Here is a 19,529-nt window from a genome sequence, read left to right as displayed (position 1 = left end):
ATGTAGGTAGTAAAAAAAAAAAAATCCCACAAACAGACTCTCAGGACCAGGCATCGTAACTGTCAAATTCTATCACACTTAATGTAGAGAAAATACCAATCTTCCAATAAACTGCTCAAAGAAACAAAGAATACCCTCTGATTAATTTTCTGAGGCTGGTGTAATCTTGACACAAAAAATTAAAGACAGAATGATAAAGGAAATTTACAAGCCCATTTTGTTAATTTAATTTTTATTTTTTAAAAGATTTTATTTATTTGACAGAGACATAGTGAGAGCAGGAACACAAGCAGGGGGAGTGGGAGAGGGAGAAGCAGGCTTCCCGCTGAGCAGGGAGCCCGATGTGGGGCTCGATCCCAGGGCCCTGGGATCATGACCTGAGCCAAAGGCAGCCACCCAACCAACTGAGCCACCCAGGCGCCCCTGTTGTTAATTTTAGTATAAAAATTTTAAAACCTGGCAATATTTAAGATGGTAATATGATCAAATGGGGTTCATCACAGGAGTGTAATTTGTTTTTATAATAAGGAGTCGGACTCCATTTTTGGATGTTTGCTGACAAATTTTAAACCTCCCCTTCTCTTCCCCTCCTGCCACACATCTGGGCTGGTTGACAGGAAAGCCTCGGTGTTCCCTCCTTTGGCACCTTGTAAATAATAAACCTTCCCCCTCTTTTGGTGTGTTTGTAGCATCATCAGTTTTGACACTCAAAATCTTGGGTTGGGGGGGTAGCTTGATCCTGCTTCTGAAGGGTGACCACAACAGTTTCATTATTAGGAAATGAAAGGATTGCACTTTAGTGCATTTTCACTTTGGTAGATTAAAAGGTAGAAAACATGATCATATCAATAGAAGCATTTCAAAATATACAACATTTGTGATAAAAACGCCTAGAAAAGGGAGAGCCTGGGTGGCTCAGTCATTAAGCATCTGCCTTCGGCTCAGGCCATGATCCCAGAGTCCTGGGATCGAGCCCCACATCGGGCTCCCTGCTCTGCAGGAAGCCTGCTTCTCCCTCTCCCACTCCCCTGCTTGTGTTCCCTCTCTCGCTGTATCTCTCTGTCAAATAAATAAAATCTTAAAAAAAACCTCCTAGAAAACTACCAATAAAAGGGAACTATCTTAACCCAATCAAAGGAAAAAACTGGTATATAAGGAGTAAAAAAATTCTCATTATTTGGAGATGACATTATTGTATACAAACCCCCCCAATTTTTAGATTATAAGTGACCAATATATTGCTTAGTGATACACACAAATGTAGTAATGAAATTATAAAGAGAAGGGAATGATTATCACAAATATTAATATAGTAGTTATCTCTGGGAGGAAGAGAAGAAAATGCAATTGGGGGGCCTTTCAGGTACTATAAATAGTCAATTTCTTCTCTTGTAATATATATAGCAATAAAACAGTATTTTGTTCTCAAAATATAAACATTCATTATATAAACTCTTGGATATATATTTCCCACAAAATATAAAATTTTGTTATCTTTCAAATCTGTAAGAGATACATATAAAATTTACTAAAATTCACTGTTTGAAAAATTAGTCTTCTGTATTAAAAATAATTTAAAAGTGGGAACCACCTTTATGGTATGAATATCATCAAATTTAGAGACAATTTTTTTAAATAGGGGCTATTGATCTAATGGAAAAGCTTTATCATTTGGAACAGATCTTTTCTATTTGTGTTCTTGGTTCACACTTCTCTCAGGGAAAGAAAAAAGCTTATGATTCCCACATGGTAGTTGTAAAAATAGAAAGATAAGAAGAGTGAAAATATGCTTTGAAAGTAGAAACACCAATATAAAGTTCTAAGCCAGTTGGGGCTTGAACAAGATCATGGTAATATGATTGCTATACTGAGTACATTTGAGTATTTCAGATTTGGAAGAGGAGTTTCACAGGCTCTTAAAAATTAATTTTTTAGAATAGCTAATTCACATATGTGTTTCAAGTTTTAAAACGTAAGAAAAGACATCCAGTGACATCTCCTTCCCTCCTGTTTCCCTGCCATCGGACACTCAATGCTATTATTATGTTCCCGTGTATACTTCCAGGGATCTTTTATGTTTATAGACAAATACATCTACCTGTGCCCCCCTCCTTGTATTCTGAAAACTTTAAGTTTTCTTTATAAGTGTATCTAAAATATCTTCTTTTCCTAGCTTTTTAAGGTGTAAAGTTATTAACTTGAGATTTTTCTTCTTAATTTTTTAAAAATGTAGACATTTACAGTTATAAATTAGACTCTAAGCACTGTTTTAGTTGCATCCCATAGGTCTTGGTATGTGGTATCTTAACTCTCATCCACCTCAGAGTATTTTTTAACTTCCCTTTTTAGTTCTTTTTGATCCATTGGTTATTTAGTAGTGTGTTCTTTAAATTCCACTTATTTGGGAGTTCCCCAAATTTATTTCCCTATTAATTTCCAACTTCATCCTATTGTGATCAAAGAACATACTTTCATGATTTCAGTTCTTTAAATTTATTGAGGCTTATTGTATGGTTTAGCATATGATCAATCCTGGAGAGTGTTCAATAGGCACTTGAAAAGAATGTGTATTTTTCCAGTGCTTTGAATATATCATCCTCATGCCTTCTTTCCTACAAAGTTTTTTTTTTTTTTTTTTTAAGATTTATTTATTAGAGAGAGAGAGAGAGCAGGGGAAGGGGCAGAGAGAGGCAGAGAGAATCTCAAGCAGACTCTGCGCTGAGTGCAAAACCCAATGTGGAGCTCGATTTCATGACCCTGAGATCATGATCTGAGCTGAAACCAAGAGTTGGATGCTTAACTGACTGCGCCACCCAGGCACTCTGATCCTCCAAGGTTTCTGCTGAGGAATGATATATAGTCTTATTTAGCATTTCTTGAAAGTGGTGAATAACTTTTCCCTCTTGCTTTCCAGATTTTCTCTTTGGCTTTAACTTTTAACGGTTTGATTGTCTAGGTGTGGTTTCTTTGAGAATATTTTACTTGAAGGCTTATTTTGTTGAGCTTCTTGGATGTGTAGATTAACGCTCTTCATCAAATTTGGGAAGTTTTGGGGAATCATTTCTTTAAATATTTTTTTCTGCCCCTTTCTCAATTCTCCTTTTGGGACTCCCATTATATGTATGTTGGTATGTTTGTTCGTGTCCCACAGGTCTCAGGCTCTGTTTATTTTTCTTTATTCTTTTACATTTTTGTTTCTCAGACTGAGTTATCCCAATTGACCTATCTTCAAGTTTGAGTCTTTCTTCTGCCTGCTCAAATTTGAGCAATGAATTTTTCATTTCAGTTATTATACTTTTCAAGCCAGAATTTCTGTTTGGTTTCTTTTTTATCATTTCTATTTCTTTCTTGATGTTCTCTATTTGATGGGATATGTTCAAATATGTTATTTCTTTCAACATAGTTTCCTTTAGCTATTTGCATATATTTAGCATATCTGATTTACATCTTTGTCTAGTAAAGTCAATGTCTGGATTTGCTCAGGGACACTTTCTATTGATTGCTTTTTAATATGTGTATGGGTCATACTTACTTGCTTCTCATGGTTTTCATGTCTCATGGTTTTTGTTGAAAATTGAACATCTTAAGAATATAATGTGGCATCTCTGGGAATCAGATTCTCTCTCCTCCTCAGGATTTATTTAAAAAAAATTTTTTAAAGTAGATTCCCTGCCCAGCATGGAGCCCAATGCAGGGCTTGAACTCATGACCCTGAAATGAAGACCTGAAGTGAGGTCAAGATTTGGAGGCTTAACCGACTGAGCCACCCAGGCACCCCACCCAGGATTTATGTTTGTTGCTTTTCATTACAAGTTTTTCTTTTAGGCCTTTTGGTTAGTCTATTGTTTCCCCTAACTATTATACATCACCTCAGACAACTGCAATGTTCAAACACTTTCCTGTAAATGTTCTCAACAAATCCACACCACTGTTTACCCAGGATTTTAGCACTGGGTAAGCTCTGGGTCAGGTCAAATAAAAACAAACCCTTTAAGTGGGACCTTCCAGAGAACCATCAGATAGGTGAAATAATGACTATGGGAACAAGGCTTTGAATGAGGTCTTGCTCTTTTATGCTCCCTCCAGTACTGGGATTGTGGACTATTATTTTTTAAAGCTGTCACTGAGCCAAAAGCAGGAAGTGGGAGTAGGGCAAGTTAAAATATTACAAAGCTCACTTTTTTAAAAACCAGTATTCAGCTTTTTTTTCTTGAATAAAATCTCCCTGGGTTGATTTAAGTATTTAGTTAATTTTTAAGAGTTCTGAAAAAGTTGATTCTCATAATTTTTTCCGGTTATCTCATTGTTTTATAGAAGAGAAAGTTTTTGGACATTCTTACTTTGTTATCTCACTGCATCTTTAATGAAGATATATATTTATTTTGGGGGTATATGGTCTTGGCTGGCAAGATTGATACAGATTGTTTTACCTTAAACTTGTTATTCAGTAAATGAGATACAGTCAAAAGAGTAAGACTAAAATCAAGACTAAACTTTAATGACAATTTTTGTTATTCTTTGTGGCATTTCCCCCTAAACAATTAATTTTCATGAGTAAATTGCATTTGACATGCAGTAAAATCTGGCAAGGCAAATGTTCATTAATTCAGTGTCTTGATTTCTTAACTGGTGAGGTTAGATAGAAATAGAGAAGCCCAAGTGTAGTGTTTGTCTGAGAGCCTCTGCTCTGTCCAGAGTTATCCTGAAGATTTTATTCTCATTATAAAGGCCATAGAGGGGCACCCAGGTGGCTCAGTCAGTTAAGCATCTGCCTTTGACTCAGGTCATGGTCCCAGGGTCCTGGGATCGCGCCCCATATTGGGCTCCCTGCTCAGTGGACAGCCTGCTTCTCCCTCTCCCACTGCCCCTACCCCCCCAGCTCATGCTTTCTCTCTTAAATAAATAAATAAATAAAATCTTAAAAAAAAAATGAAGGCCACAGAACCTGAGCCATTGGGAACTACAATGGACCCATTTTAGAAAATAACAGAATTTTAGGTTTGACTTGTTGTGACACTGTTTGTTCTGAGCTATATAACATCTTCTATTCACCCTCAGCCATTTCTCCTTTTGGGATTAAAGAATAAACACACAGCTTTGTCAGGGTAGTTTTCTACTACAAGATGAATTTTAGGCTGGTAGTATCAGACTGCTAATTTCTCCTGAAAAAGTAATTGTAGTTCTTTTAGTTTTGAACAGTCCTTTCAGCTGTTGATTTAGATCCCATTTCATTGTTAACATTATTGGGAAATTAATTTTTGGAGAGATATTAATTCAGTGTTATTTGCTTTATCTTCCTTAGTGAACCTCAAGTAACCTGTTATGTTGCAACCTCTAATCTGGATGGGGAGACAAATCTAAAAATACGGCAGGTAAAGACACATTTTTAAATCCTAATTTTGTGTCTAAGCTCACAATGTCAAAGTTTTGTCAGGTACCAGTTATTATTATTTTTTTCATGAAGAAAAGTATGTCACTACTGTTATATAGAAGTAATTCATCCTCACCAGTTATTTAGAGGGTACTTTAAAAAAAATAAGTAGGAACTAGATGATACAGTACTAGTGTAAGAAAAAAAATGTCCTATAAAATTCAGGTCATATAAAGGATAACATGCCTTTGTGCATATTATTTTGAGGATATTTTTGTTAGTGCTTTGGTGATAAAACTACTGTCATGATAAATATCATAACTAGATCAAAGGGGTATAAAGGAGCTCTGAGTATATACCACTGCTTTTTATTTATTTATTAAAAAAATTTTTTTATACCACTGCTTTTTAAACTATCATTTGAATTTCAGAGTAACTTGTGATTGTGAATGGAAGGAGAGAGTTTTCCAATTAACTTCCTATTAATGGAAAAAAGACAATCTTTACGATAATTGACTCTTTGCTTTATCACTTTGCTTCAGTAAGGAAGTCCCTGAATTTACATTTGACTATTTATATGTCTGCTAATCTTTTTTTGCAAACTTTAATTTGATTGAAAATGAAAAAAAAATATTTAGAATTTATTGAAGTAATATATTATCTTCATAAAAGCAATATAAGTAATACAGAAACTTATTAAACCTTATCCCCACCTCCCAAATCCCACCTTTATTCCCAGTACTAATTGTTGTAATAGCTTGGTGGTACCTTCTTATTTTTAAAAATGCAATTGTAGACTTCTTCAGGGGAAATGAAGTAGACATACTTTCTTCTATTTTTCCTGCTAAGTACAACTAAAATGTTTGGTCATTATATAGGAAAACAAATATGAGAAGACACTGAAAGAGTGATAGAAGAAGGTAGATTGTGGGACCCTGGAACCCAGGGAACAACATGGTGGTGAGTTCCCTGGGTTTTCCTTTTGTCATATATACCAGACTTGGAACTGAAGAAGTCAAAAACCCAGAAAAACCAATGGACACAGACCAAAAAATGCCCCAACAAAAGCCTCCTTTCTTTAGTCAAAGGACCAGGAAAGGGGCAGCCAGCAAGACAGGAAGTTTGAGACGATGGCCACTCCATCCCAGCCAAACACCAGAGTAAAAATTTGGCCCCACTCCCACTGATACCAGCAAAGGTTGAGTGTGGAGCCTAGAATTCCACCCTTACCCAGCTGTGATGAGGCACCCAAATCCCCAACAAGGATGGTGTCAGAGAAACCAAGCAAGAAGCCAAGACTGTCATTTTGTAATAAGGATGGTAATAAGGCCCTCCTCTCTTTTTGCTGTGTCAGTGAAGACTACATGGACAGCAGCACTCCAACCCTTTAGTCCAGGGAGGTAATGATGGAGGCCTACAGGGGAGCCAGAACTCCCACTCCTGCCCAGCTGTAACAAGGAGCCCCTCCATTTGGTTGTCAACAGAGGCCAAGTGTGCAACTTGCCTCTCTGTCCGCCATCTTGCAGTAATGAGGCCACACCGGCTTCCCTTGTCAGACTAGTGTCAGAGGAAGGCACCTAACACAGAAAGTTTAGTGATGTCCAGATCTTATATTACCCCAAATATCCAGATTCCAATAAAAAGTGATTCATTATGCCAAAAACCAGGAGGATCTCAAACTCAGTGAAAAAAGACAATCAACTAATGCTAAGATGAAGATAATGAGATGTTAGAATTATCTGACAGAGATTTTAAAGGCTCCATCAGGAAAAGAGCTTCACTGAGCAACTATACACATGCTTGAAACAAATGAAAATACAAAAGTTCTCAGCAAAGCAATAGAAGATGTAAAGATGATCCAAATGGAAACTTTAGAACTTAAAAGTACAGTAAGTACTTAAGGCATCAAAAACTCTCAGGGGATGAGCTCAACAGCAGAATAGAAGGGACAGAGGAAAGAATCCATGAACTGAAAGATAAAACAATAGGAACTTCCCAACTTGAAAGCAGAGATAATAGGCTGAAAAGGAAATGGACAGAGCTCCAGACACCTGTGGGAATATAACAAAAGATCTAACATTCATGACATGAGATGCTGGAAGGAGAAGGGAGGAACTGAAAAACTACTAGAAGAAACGGTTGCTAAAACTTCACAAATTTGCCAGAAGACATAAACTACAAATTTAAGAAGCTGAGCAAGCCAAAAAAGATAGACCCAAAGAATCCATACCAAGACACATTATAGTAAAACTTCTGAAAACAAAGAAAAAACTATTTTAAAGCAGTGAGAGAAAAAGGACCCTACCTCTAGGGGAAAGACCCTTTGTGTAATAGCAGATCTCTCGTTAAAACCCATGGAGGTCAGAAAGAAATGGCATAACATTTTTAAAATGCTGATAGGGAAGAATTGTCAGTCCAGAATCATGTATCCAGCAAACGCCTTTTTCAAGAGAGAAGAGAGAATTAAAATACTCTCAATTGAAGGAAAAATAACAAGTTGTTGCCACAAGGCCCACTGTCAAAGAATGGCTAAAGGAAGGTCTTGAAACAGAAAGGAAACCATAAAAAAGGAATGAACATAAGGAAGAAGGAACATGATAAGCAAAAATAAGGCTAAATACAGTAAGCTTTTTTCCTTTTGAGTTTCCTAAATTACGTCTGATGGTTGAAGCAAAAATCATAAGATCTAATATGGTTCTAAATGTGTGAGAGAAAATATTTAAGATATATAACAGGGGAGAGTAAAGAGACATAAGAGGAAGCAAGGCTTCTATATTTAAATTTGTAAAATGATGATACAAATAAACTGTGAGAAGTTGCTTATAAATAATGTAATGCCTGGAGCAACCACTACAATAGTTATACAAATGAAGATACTAAAAAACACTATCAATAAACCAAAATGGAATCCTAAAAAATGTCCAAGTAACCCAAAGGAAAGCAGGAAAAAGCAAAAAGCAAAACCAGAGAGGACAAAAAAAAAAATCAATAATTCTATTAAATGTAAATGGTATTAATATGCCATTAAGTTTTGGATTAAAGTAATATCTAATGGATTAAAAACATGATCCAACTATATGCTGTCTATTCAAAACTCATTTTACTTATAATGGTATAGGCAGGTTAGAAGTAAAAAGATGGCACGTGGGTGGCTCAGTCGGTTAAGCGTCTGCCTTTGACTCAGGTCATGATCCCAGGGTCTAGGATCCAGCCCTACGTGGGGCTCCCTGCTCAGTTGGGAGCCTGCTTCTCCCTCTCCCTCTGCCTCTCTCCCCTATTCATGCTCTGTCTCTCTCAAACTCTCTCTCTCTCTCAAATAAAATCTTTAAAAAAAAGTAAAAAGATGGAAAAAGATATATCATGTAAAGATTAATTAAAAGAAATCAGGAGTGGCTATATTAATATCAAGTAGACATGAGAGCAAATGAAATTGCTAGAGACAGAAAGGAATATTTTTTTCTTATCATTATACAATGATAAGAGAGTCAATCCACCAATAAGACATAGCAATGCTACTGTGTGTATACATCAAAAAATAGAACTGCCAATATGTGAAGCTAAAAGTGATAGAACTTAAAAGATAGACAAATCCACATTTATAGTTGCAGACTTCAGCAACCCCCTCTTGTTAATTGACAGAACAACTAGATCAAAAATTCTTCAAGATACAGAACTATATGCCATTAATCAACAGGATCTGTTTGATAGTTATACAACATTCAACAATACCCAACAAAAGAAAAACACACGTTCTTTTCAGTGTGCAAGGAACACACACCAAGATAGACCATACCTGTGTCATAAAACAAGCCTCATAAAATTAGAAGAATTGAAACCATGGAGAATGTGTTCTCCAACCACGGTGGAATAAAGCTGGAAATCAGTGACAAAGATAACAGACAAACCTACAAACACCTGAAAAAGGTAAACTGAATAGCTCAGTAACTACTAAGGAAGTTGAATTTATAATTTAAAAACTCCCCGAAAAGAAATCTCAAATCTCAGGCCCAGGTGGTTTCACTGGAGATTTCTAACAAACACAAAAGAAAAATTAAGATCAATTATACACAGTCTCCTCCAGAAAACAGAAGAGAGGGACTACTTCCTGACCAAGCTTTTATTACCCTGATACCCAAGCCAGACAGAGACAGTGGAAAAAAACAAAACCAAACAGTCCAATATTCCTCATGGGTATAGACACCCGAATTCTTTAAAAGTATTAATAAGTGGAATTCAGCAATATATGAAAAGAATTATAAAGGTTTATTCCATGTACTCAAGGCTTGTTTAATAATTGAAAAATCTATCCATGTAATCCACTATTTTAGGCTAAAGAAGAAAAATCACATAATATTAATAAATGCAGGAAAACATCTGACAAAATTCAGTGTCGATTCATGACAAAAACTTAGAGAAATGTAGAAATAGAGGGGAACATTCTCAACTTGGTAAAGAACATCTACAAAAAAACTTAGAGCTAATATTAAAATATATGTGGTGAAATATAAGTGGTAAAGACTAAATGCATTCCTCCGAGACAGGAAACGGGCAAGGATATCTGCTCTCACTATTCTTGTTCACATAGCACTGGAAGAGTTAAAAAATACAATGAGAGGAAAACAAGACATACAGATTGGAAGGGAAGTAATAAGACTCTCTATTTGATTTTGACATAGTTGTTTACATAGAAAAGTTGTCTACCTAGATTCCCAAGGAATCTAAAATAAAATGAAAAAATGTGTTTTTAGCAAGGATATAGGATACCAGATAAATATACAAGCCACTTTTTTTTTTTAAAGATTTTATTATTTGACAGAGAGAGACAGCGAGAGAGGGAACACAAGCAGGGGAAGTGGCAGAGGGAGAAGCAGGCTTCCCACTGAGTAGGGAGCCTGATGTGGGGCTTGATCCCAGGACCCCAGGATCACCACCTGAGCTGAAGGCAGATGCTTAATGACTGAGCCACCCAGGTGCCCCTACAAAAGCACTTTTATTTCTGTATAGTAGCAATAAATGTGTGGACCCTGAAATTAAAAATACAGTATCGGGGCACCTGGGTGGTTCGGTCGGTTAAGTTTCTGCTTTCAGCTCAGGTCATGATCCTGGGATTGAGCCCCACATCAGGCTTCCTGCTCAGCAGGGATTCTGCTTCTCCCTCTCCCTCTGCTCCTCCCCCTCTCCTGCCCCTGCACATAAAATCTTTAAAAAAATACAGTATCATTTATAAGTGCTCAAAATGTGAATTAGAGGGCACCTGGGTGGTACAGTTGATTAAGCATCTGATCTTGGTTTCAGCTCAGGTCATGATCTTGGGGTTTTGAGATCAAACCCTGCATAGGGTTCTGCACTTGGCGCAGAGTCTGCTTGAGACTCTGTCCCTCTCTGCCCCTACACTTTCTCTCTCTCTCTCTCTCTCTCAAATAAATAAATCTTTAAAAAATATGAGTTAGGTGTAAATCTAACAAGATAGACAGGATCTGTATGCTGAAAATTTCATTATAATGTTGATGAAAGAAAAAAGATCTAGATAAATGGAGAGAAAAACAGTGTTCATGGATTGGAAGACTCAATACAGTAAGGATGTTAATTCTCCCCAAATTGACATACAGGTTTAATGTGACTCCTGTGAAAATACCAGCAAGGTCTTTTGTAGAGATAGATGAGCTTATCCTAAAATATGTACGGAAAGGCAAAGAAACTATAATAGCTAAAACAATTTTGAAAAAGCAGCATAAAATGGAAGGAATCAATCTACCTGATTTCAAGTCATTTTTTAACTACATTAATCAAGAGTATGTAGTTTTGGTAAGGGACAGGCACACAGCTCAATGCAGCAGAATAGAAAACCCAGAAATAGATCTACACAGATAGGCCCAAATGACTTCGTCAAAGGAGCAAAAACAATTCATTGGAGAAAAGATAAACTTTTCAACAAATGGTGCTGGAGCAATTGTATGTTCATAGCAAAAAAACAAATTAAAAAACCCTTGACCTAAGTCTCATACTTTATACAAAAGTTAACTAATAATTTATCATAACTTAAATGTAAAACTATAAAACTTTTAGGAAAAAAAACTGGAAAAAAATCTTCAGAATTTAGAGTAGGCCAAGATTTTCAGAGTCAATACTAAAAATGTGATCCAGAAAAGGAAAAATTGATAAATTGGACCTCATCAAAATGAAAAGCTTTTGCTTTTGAATAATATGAAAAGATAAGCTGAAAACTGGGAGAAAATATTTGCAAACCACATATCTGACAAAGGATTGGTATTTCAAATATATAAAGAACTCTCAAAACTCTACAGAAAAAAAAAATAGCCAAACCAAACAATTCAATTAGAACATGGGCAAAAAGAGACAGTTCATAGAACAGGATATAAAAATGGCAAATAAGCACATGAAGATATTTTCTACATCATTAGCCATTAGGGAAATGCAAATTAAAATCAAAGTGAAATGTTACTACATACCTATCAGAATGGCCAAAATTAAAAATAGTTCCAACACCAAATGCAGGTAAGGATGGGGAGAAACTGGATCAATCAAACACACTGAATGGGAATATAAAATGATACAGCCACTTGGGAAAACATTTTGGTGGTTTTGTATAAAATTAAACATGCAAATATTATATGACCCAGTAATTGTACTATCCCAGAGAGATGAAAACCTATGTTCACAGGACAGACAAACTTTATGCAAATATTTATAGCAGCTTCATTAGCAATAGCCAGCTATCTTCTAGTGGATGAATGTTTAACTGTGATACATCTATACTTATTTTTGTTTATTGATCTTAAATTCAGATACCTTACTAAACTCTCTTATACATTTTTATGATTTTTAAGTCAAGCAGATAGGATTTTTGCGGTAACAAATTCTTTCTATAAAGTTGGTTCATTTCTGGTGCTTACTTTTCAGTAATCATACTTAGTTTCTTTTTTCCCCAGTCTTATGGTATTACCCAGAAACTCCTGAGCATTTGCAAATAAATTTGATGATAGAACCTAGTCTCTTCTTGATCCTGACTAACATGGAAATGCTTTAACATTTTATAGTTAAGTGTGGATAGTTGCTTTTTGTTTGCTTTTATCAAATTTGTGAAGTCTTGCTAAGAATTTTTTTTTCTAGAATGCATGTTAAGCTCTTTACTATTTTTTCTGCCTCTATTGATAGGATAATGCTTTTTCTTTTTTAATTCATTAATATATCACTCTTGAGCATCTATTTTTGAGCGTACTGGTAATACATATTTTCTTTTTTGGGAAAATATTTGTTCATGTTGTTTGTTCATTTTTCTATTGGGATATTTATATTTTTATTGGTTTATAGGATTTCTTAACATATTTTTCTTACTAATTATTTGTCAGTTATATGTATTATAAATGTCTAGAAGACATTTACCCAGTTGGTAACTTGGTCTTACACTTTATTTAAGGCATCTTTTGATTAACAGAAGTTCATCCCAAACTGTTTTGATGTAGGTTTCTGAGTGTCAAAACTTCCAAGACATCGTTTGCATGCCTGAAAATATTTGCGTTAAACTTTCACATTTGTTTGATATTTGGGAAATTTAAAGGTCTAAATTTAAAGGTCTTCTATTTAGATAACTAAAAATAAAAATTCACTGTCTTCCTATATCTTGTATTGTTGTTAAAAAGACTGATGACAATTTGATTCTTTTTTTTTTTAAAGATTTTATTTATTTATTTGAGAGAGAGAGAGAGCACGAGGTGGGGGAAGGTCAGAGGGAGAAGCCGACTCCCTGCTGAGCAGGGAGCCGCATGTGGGATTGGATCCTGGGACTCCAGGATCATGACCTGAGCCGAAGGCAGTCGCTTAACCAACTGAGCCAAACAGGTGCCCTGACAATTTGATTCTTGTTCTCCTGAAGATGATCCGCTTTTTCTCTCTGGAAAGTTGAGATCATCTTATCACAATGAGCCATTCTCTAGATCAATGTTTCTCCAAGTGTGATCCCTGGACCAGCACCATCACCATTCTTTTGGAAATACAAATTCTAGTGACCCACCCCAGACCTACTGAAAACAAAAAACAAAAAACAAACAAACCCCTCAGGGTACATCTCAGCAGTCTGTATTTAAAGACTTCCAGGTGAATCTGATGCATGCAAATCAGGTGATGCATGGAATCACTATTCTAGATCCTTGCTACTCTAAATGTGGGCCAGAGTTCAGCATCATCAGCTACATCTGTAAATGTATCAAACATGACATGATGTTTGGTTACAGTGACTACACTTTCAAAAACATTATTTTCATATCGAGATGATGAAAACTTAACTTTCCTACATCTTTCAACCTTATTAAAATTATTTGCCAAATGCTGTCCTGGCAAAGTTTTCTAACAAAGTTTATGTTAAAGTTTCATGTGCATTATTTGTTACCTGATAAGTGCAGTACATTTTTAGACCCTGATTTTCATAATTTTCTTTTATTAACTACTAGAGACATTGAACTTTGCTATTAAAATTTAATTTTCATATTTTTTAACTTTGCCTTTATTTTACAGGCTTTGTTAGAAACAGCTGAAATGCAAACAGAAAAACAATTATCAAGCCTATCAGGAAAAATAGAATGTGAAGGACCTAATCGTCATTTCAATACCTTCATTGGAACCTTGTATCTAAATGGTAAAAGGTATCATCTTTCACTTCTCAAACCTTTTTTTTTCTTAATGGAACTTTAAAAAATGGCAGTTTTTATTCTCTTGGTTGATAACATTTTAAACCTTTATACTTTTTCATTTTTTACTTGATTTTGAAATACCTGAGGCATCAATATATTGTTTTTAAAAAAAGGAATTCTTAAGTATAGGAGGAAAGTGTATGACATTTTCTTAATCAGTTTACTTGCAAATGGAAGGACTAGAGAAGTCAGGTCCAAGTTCCCATTGCAGACAAGCACTTAGCACATCCCTTAGGGTAAATTAGTGGAAAGAACAGATTTTGAATGTCATCCAGGGAGAGAAGCCACTAAGGATTTAGTTTGATAACGATGAAGGATTTTTCCTAATTTCTACTCCATTTCTACTTAGCTTCTACTTTAGACTTCCACAAAAACATCTTTTATATGGTGAGTTGGGCTGTGCTGGAGGGGACAAGTAAATATGGCAGACTGATCTTGCTTTGTATACTCTGAATGACCACATGTAGTCTTTTCTATAGATTACCAAATTGGCACACAGGTATTTATTCCTCCACCTAATCTTTCTTGACAATAAGATTTATAGTCACCCTAGGTATCAGAGATATTTTCTCTCCAAAATTTTAGTCAGCATACTTTTTTGGGTTAGTGAGAAATGGATGATAAAACATTGTTTTTCCATGCTCATTTAGAAGGAGGTACTTTCTATGAAGACACATTTGTTTTTATTGCTATTTCCCCCCAGTGTTGAACTTGACAAAAGGAAATATATATAAGGTGAAAGCTTAGGCTTGCTTTACGTTGTGAAAAGAAAAGAGAAAACTTTTTGGTTAATTTATAAATGCTCTCCTTTATTTTTAGCCCTGTTCCAATTGGGCCTGATCAGATCTTGCTAAGAGGCACACAACTTAAAAATACTCAGTGGATCCTTGGCATAGTTGTTTACACTGGATTTGAAACCAAATTCATGCAGGTAAAATAATTTGTGATGACAGATAGTATTGCCTCTGGTTTTTTCTTCTTTTAGGAGGTGAGGGATTTAGTATTTATCTCTTGAATTTAGGAAGCTTATTTCTGGGGGCACCTGGGTGGCTCAGTTGGTTAAGTGTCTGCCTTTGGCTCAGGTCATGATCCCAGAGTCCTGGGATCAAGTCCCACACTGGGCTCCCTGCTCAGCGGGAAGTCTGCTTCTCCTTCTCCTTCTGCCCCTCCTCCTGCTCCTGCTCTCTCTCTTAAATAAATAAATAAAATATTTTTTTTAAAAGGAAGCTTATTTCTGTTTATTAGCCTGAAGTTTGGAAGGGAGGTCCATATTTCATTTTAGTCTATATGGCTCCCATTTATGGTAAAATTATTTTGGCCAAATGACATCAGAAATTCTATGTAAATTCTTACTCTCATGTACCATTCCTCTCAATCATCTTTCTTTCTTTTTTGAAATTCTATAATGAACAAATATTTAATAATACGTGTACAGACATACATATAAACGTGCAGAAAACATTTTGTGTTGGCAAAAATGGTATCAATCTGTACAGACTATTATATGAATTGCTATTTAAGACTTGAAATTACATTCTATGTTAACATATGGAGGGGTGCCCGGGTGGCTCAGTCGGTTGAGCATTGGACTCTTGATTTCGGCTCAGGTTATGATCTCGGGGACGTGGTGGGATTGAGCCCTATACCGGGCTCCACGCTTAGAGCAGAGTCTGCTTGAGGTTCTCTCTCTCTCTCCCTCTATCCTTCCTCCCACTTGTGTGCTTGCTCTGTCTTAAATAAATAAATAAATCTTTAACATGTGGAAATGACATAGTTACATTAGAGAGTCTAGGGGAGAGAAACTATTATAAATATTGCTGCAGTGAACATGGATAGTTGCTTATTTTTTTCACAGAAGAAAAAGCTCTAGCATTGAAATTGTTGAAACAAAAGGCGGCATATTTTTTAAAAGTTTTTATTTAAATTCCAGTTGGGGAGAGCTGGTTGGGGGGATGGGTTGAATAGGTGATAGGGATTAAGTGTTGTGATGAGCACCAGCTGTTGTGTAGAAGTGCTGAATCACTAAAATGTATGCCTGAAAATCAATCGCCGTCTTTGTTTTGGAGTAGGAATTTTTGCATGTTTATTATTCATGAGAAGTAACTTAACAGTAAGTCTACCCATTATACCATCTGCTAAAATACAACATTTGGCTTTGACTATTCCTTCTACAAATATCTCTTTAGTACTTATGTAATGCCAGACACTGTGCTAAGACCTTGGGGTGTAGTAGGCCTGTTGCCTGTCCTTGAGTTACTTGCAGTGTGTGAAGGAAGACAGTCAAGGTAACGTAATAGCAAGAGGTCACTCAGGAGGGGTAAGTATAGGATGCTCCATGTCTGCAGAGGCGCTCCATCCAACCCGATGCTGAGGCTGTTGTGGGGAAGTAGCATGTAAAGCAAGGCCTGAAGGCTGAGTGGAATACATGGGAGTGTCAAGGGTTTGGGGAGGTTCAGAAAGAAAGGGAGGCAGGTGGGACAGCGCCAGGCCAAGAATTGGCATGAGCCCTACTGGGCAGTGCAACTCCGCGTGACTGAGAGCAGAGAGAGAACGCATGGAATGGTGACAGACTAGTCTGAGGAAAGTTGGAGGCTGTACGACTGAAGACCTGGGTACGTTTTCTTGCAAAGCTATGACCGGTCTGTGACATTCCCCTGTGTTTGCTTCCCAATTTCTTGTCTCACTTTTCTTTTACCTCTCATTCTTCCTGCCCTGGGATTGTACCCTGCAATAACGCCTTAATGGGTAAGATTTCCTTACACTCTGTATACTAGAAACCCCAGACTAAGACAGCGATATAAACACAGCCTATCCCCAAATAGAAGTTTGTATTTGGACAGGGAACCAAGGGCAACGTAGAACACACATAATCATGACCCATGATTCAGTTGTAAACTGCTCCACCCTCAAACAGTACACTTCAAATGATCGTGCTGGCTTACTTAATTGTCCACCTGGTAATACAACACTGCATCTCAGATTTCACTGTCTACTGTTAATGGAAAAAGCCCACTCCATTACCCCCCAGTATGGCTTGTCTGTGCTGCAGCTCATTGGAAAGTGCATCCTTCTTTATGATATTTTGTGGATGTAAATCACTGCACAAGTTGATTATACATGTTGATTGTGTCATTTAAGAATAACAGAAATCTCCAGGAGAGGAAGAATGAAGGGGAGTAAGTCAGAGGGGGAGACGAACCAGGAGAGACGATGGACTCTGAAAAACAAACTGAGGGTTCTAGAGGGGAGGAGGGTGGGGGATGGGTTAGCCTGGTGATGGGTATTAAAGAGGGCACATTCTGCATGGAGCACTGGGTGTTATGAACAAACAATCATGGAACACTACACCAAAACAAATTATGTAATATATGGTGATTAACATAACAATAAGAAATTAAAAGATTAAAAAAAAAGAATAACAGAAATCTCAAAGAGTGCTTTTTCATGACTTCAGAAAAGAAAGAACTAGTAAATGTCAGTATTTCCTTATTGAAAGATTTTAAGTACAACACCCTTAGCTGAAAACTGTTTTATATTGTATAACATTTGAAGACATTACTTATACAGGTTAACAAAAGAGAAGGAATGACATGATTGCTTTGGAGATATTATACATAAGTATATATATATTTATATATATGTATATATATATATATAAATTATGTGCACACACACACGGACGTTCTCTAATACTAGGCTTAATGCAGTTAAACCTAGATTTTAAAAAAATCTTATTCATATGCTTTGTAAAAAAGTTGAGTAATTTAGAGTACTAACTCATATTTTCATAACTTGTAGACTTCAAGAATTTATGCTTCTACATTTAAAAAAATGTAGAAATGGTAAACTTAATCTGTCAAAGTGTGATTGAAAAGTTAAATATCTATATCTACCTATATCTGTATATATCTATATGCTTGCCAATTATATATGTTATATATTAAAAAATTAAATACACACATATTTGCCAATATTTCAGTAGACCTCAGCAGACAATTATCAGAAATTTATGGGCAATTCTGAAATGCTAATAGAAAATTATTATTTGAAACTCTCACTGTATCCCTAACCCAGAGCTTTGGTTTCCCTAAAATATGCATGTGTCAGAACAATTATTGTACTGGTAAAATCTTGAATATTTTCCCAACAGACTCAGATGAAAGGTATCTTCCTATGGTTTTTAAACCAGAAGTAATTCAATAACTATAAATAGTAAAACCAACAAATTAGTACGGTTTTTTATTGGGGGGTTCTGTACAGAAGATCACCTAGACTGATTTACCACATTGGATTTTTTTTTTAAAACCCTAGAACGCTGGGGTGATAGATCATCTGTGTGAATATGTTCTTTGTGAATTAGTAAAAAATGCTTCAAGGACCGAAGTGGAAAAGCCATATCATTCAACAATATGGCACACTTTTAGTCTTGGTAGTTATTTGGCAAAAAAAAAAAGTGTGCTATTTTTCAGCTGTTGGGATTTTTGACCTCTTCTTGCCATTAGAGTATTCATGAGTTATAATTCCTTTGATTGTTTTTCATTCTTTTTGGTGTGTGTGCATGTGCTATTATGCAGAATTCTATCAAATTGCCTCTCAAGAGATCAAATGTTGAGAAGGTGACCAATGTGCAGATCCTGGTGTTGTTCCTGCTGCTCCTGGCCATGTCCTTGGTGAGCTGTTTGGGAGCCATACTCTGGAATGACTGGTACAGAAAAGGCATTTGGTACATCAGGACAAAGGGTAAGTGTCCAAGGGTGGTAAGAAGCTACCATTTTGGGAGCTGTAATGCTGTAACCCTGAGGGTTAATGAGTTTAGAAACAATGTTTCCTTCTTAAGATTGTTCTGCCCGTTCCGCATAATCTTGGCATTCCAGAAAAAAGGAGAGGGAGGAGTCAAGGCAGAGGAATGAGACTGTGAGCCAGACAGATAAGGCCCACATCTCTGCCTCTACCACCTAGTCACCAGGAGAAGTTGGACAAGGCTTTTTACTTGTCTGGGCTTCTCTTTTTACTTCTTCTTCCCTCATTTGAAAATAGCGATAATACCCACCTCACTGGGTTAGTACAGTGCTCTGTGGACAATGAATGATGCCAAGAAAATGATGACAAGGGGCCCCCCCGAAGGGGATTCAGTGGTTAAATTGACCAGAAGGTCAGTAAGAGATTTAAAGGTAAACTATCCTTGGCATTAAAAGTTCAGTCTTTTTTTTTTTTTTTTGGCTTATGTCTTTCCATGTTTTCAGAATTAGCTGTCGTACATCCTTCTGCCTTTTCTCATCTATCAGCTGAGGATTTTAAAAATTTTTCTAACTTCCTTTGAGAGGATCTGTCTGGGAGCATCTTAAAAATAAAGAAGCTAAGATAAAGACTTTGTAGATTGGATAAAAAAAAATCAAAGATTCATTCTCACGCAATCTGGATTTCTAGATATACCTATTCAGTTTTTATCT

At 36.2% G+C, this 19,529-nt stretch overlaps 1 protein-coding gene across 1 annotated transcript in view; it reads left to right on the top strand.

The window, feature by feature from the left end:
* LOC114211960 (phospholipid-transporting ATPase IB-like) overlaps positions 1-19,529 on the top strand; it is a 229,618-nt gene that overhangs the window by 28,419 nt on the left and 181,670 nt on the right. Inside the window, exons 7-10 of the mRNA XM_088021973.1 lie at positions 5,303-5,372; positions 13,904-14,031; positions 14,899-15,010; positions 18,654-18,819. Of these exons, the coding sequence (XP_087878099.1) occupies positions 5,303-5,372; positions 13,904-14,031; positions 14,899-15,010; positions 18,654-18,819 (476 nt within the window). The remainder of the gene's footprint in view (positions 1-5,302; positions 5,373-13,903; positions 14,032-14,898; positions 15,011-18,653; positions 18,820-19,529) is intronic.

Source organism: Eumetopias jubatus, unplaced genomic scaffold, assembly GCF_037043125.1.
Source record: "Eumetopias jubatus isolate StellerSeaLion01/CBP00866 unplaced genomic scaffold, mEumJub1_p1.0 scaffold_3, whole genome shotgun sequence".
Classification (NCBI taxonomy): Eukaryota; Metazoa; Chordata; class Mammalia; order Carnivora; family Otariidae; genus Eumetopias; species Eumetopias jubatus.
Note: the sequence above shows the minus strand (reverse complement) of the source record. Positions and strands in the feature narration are given on the sequence as shown.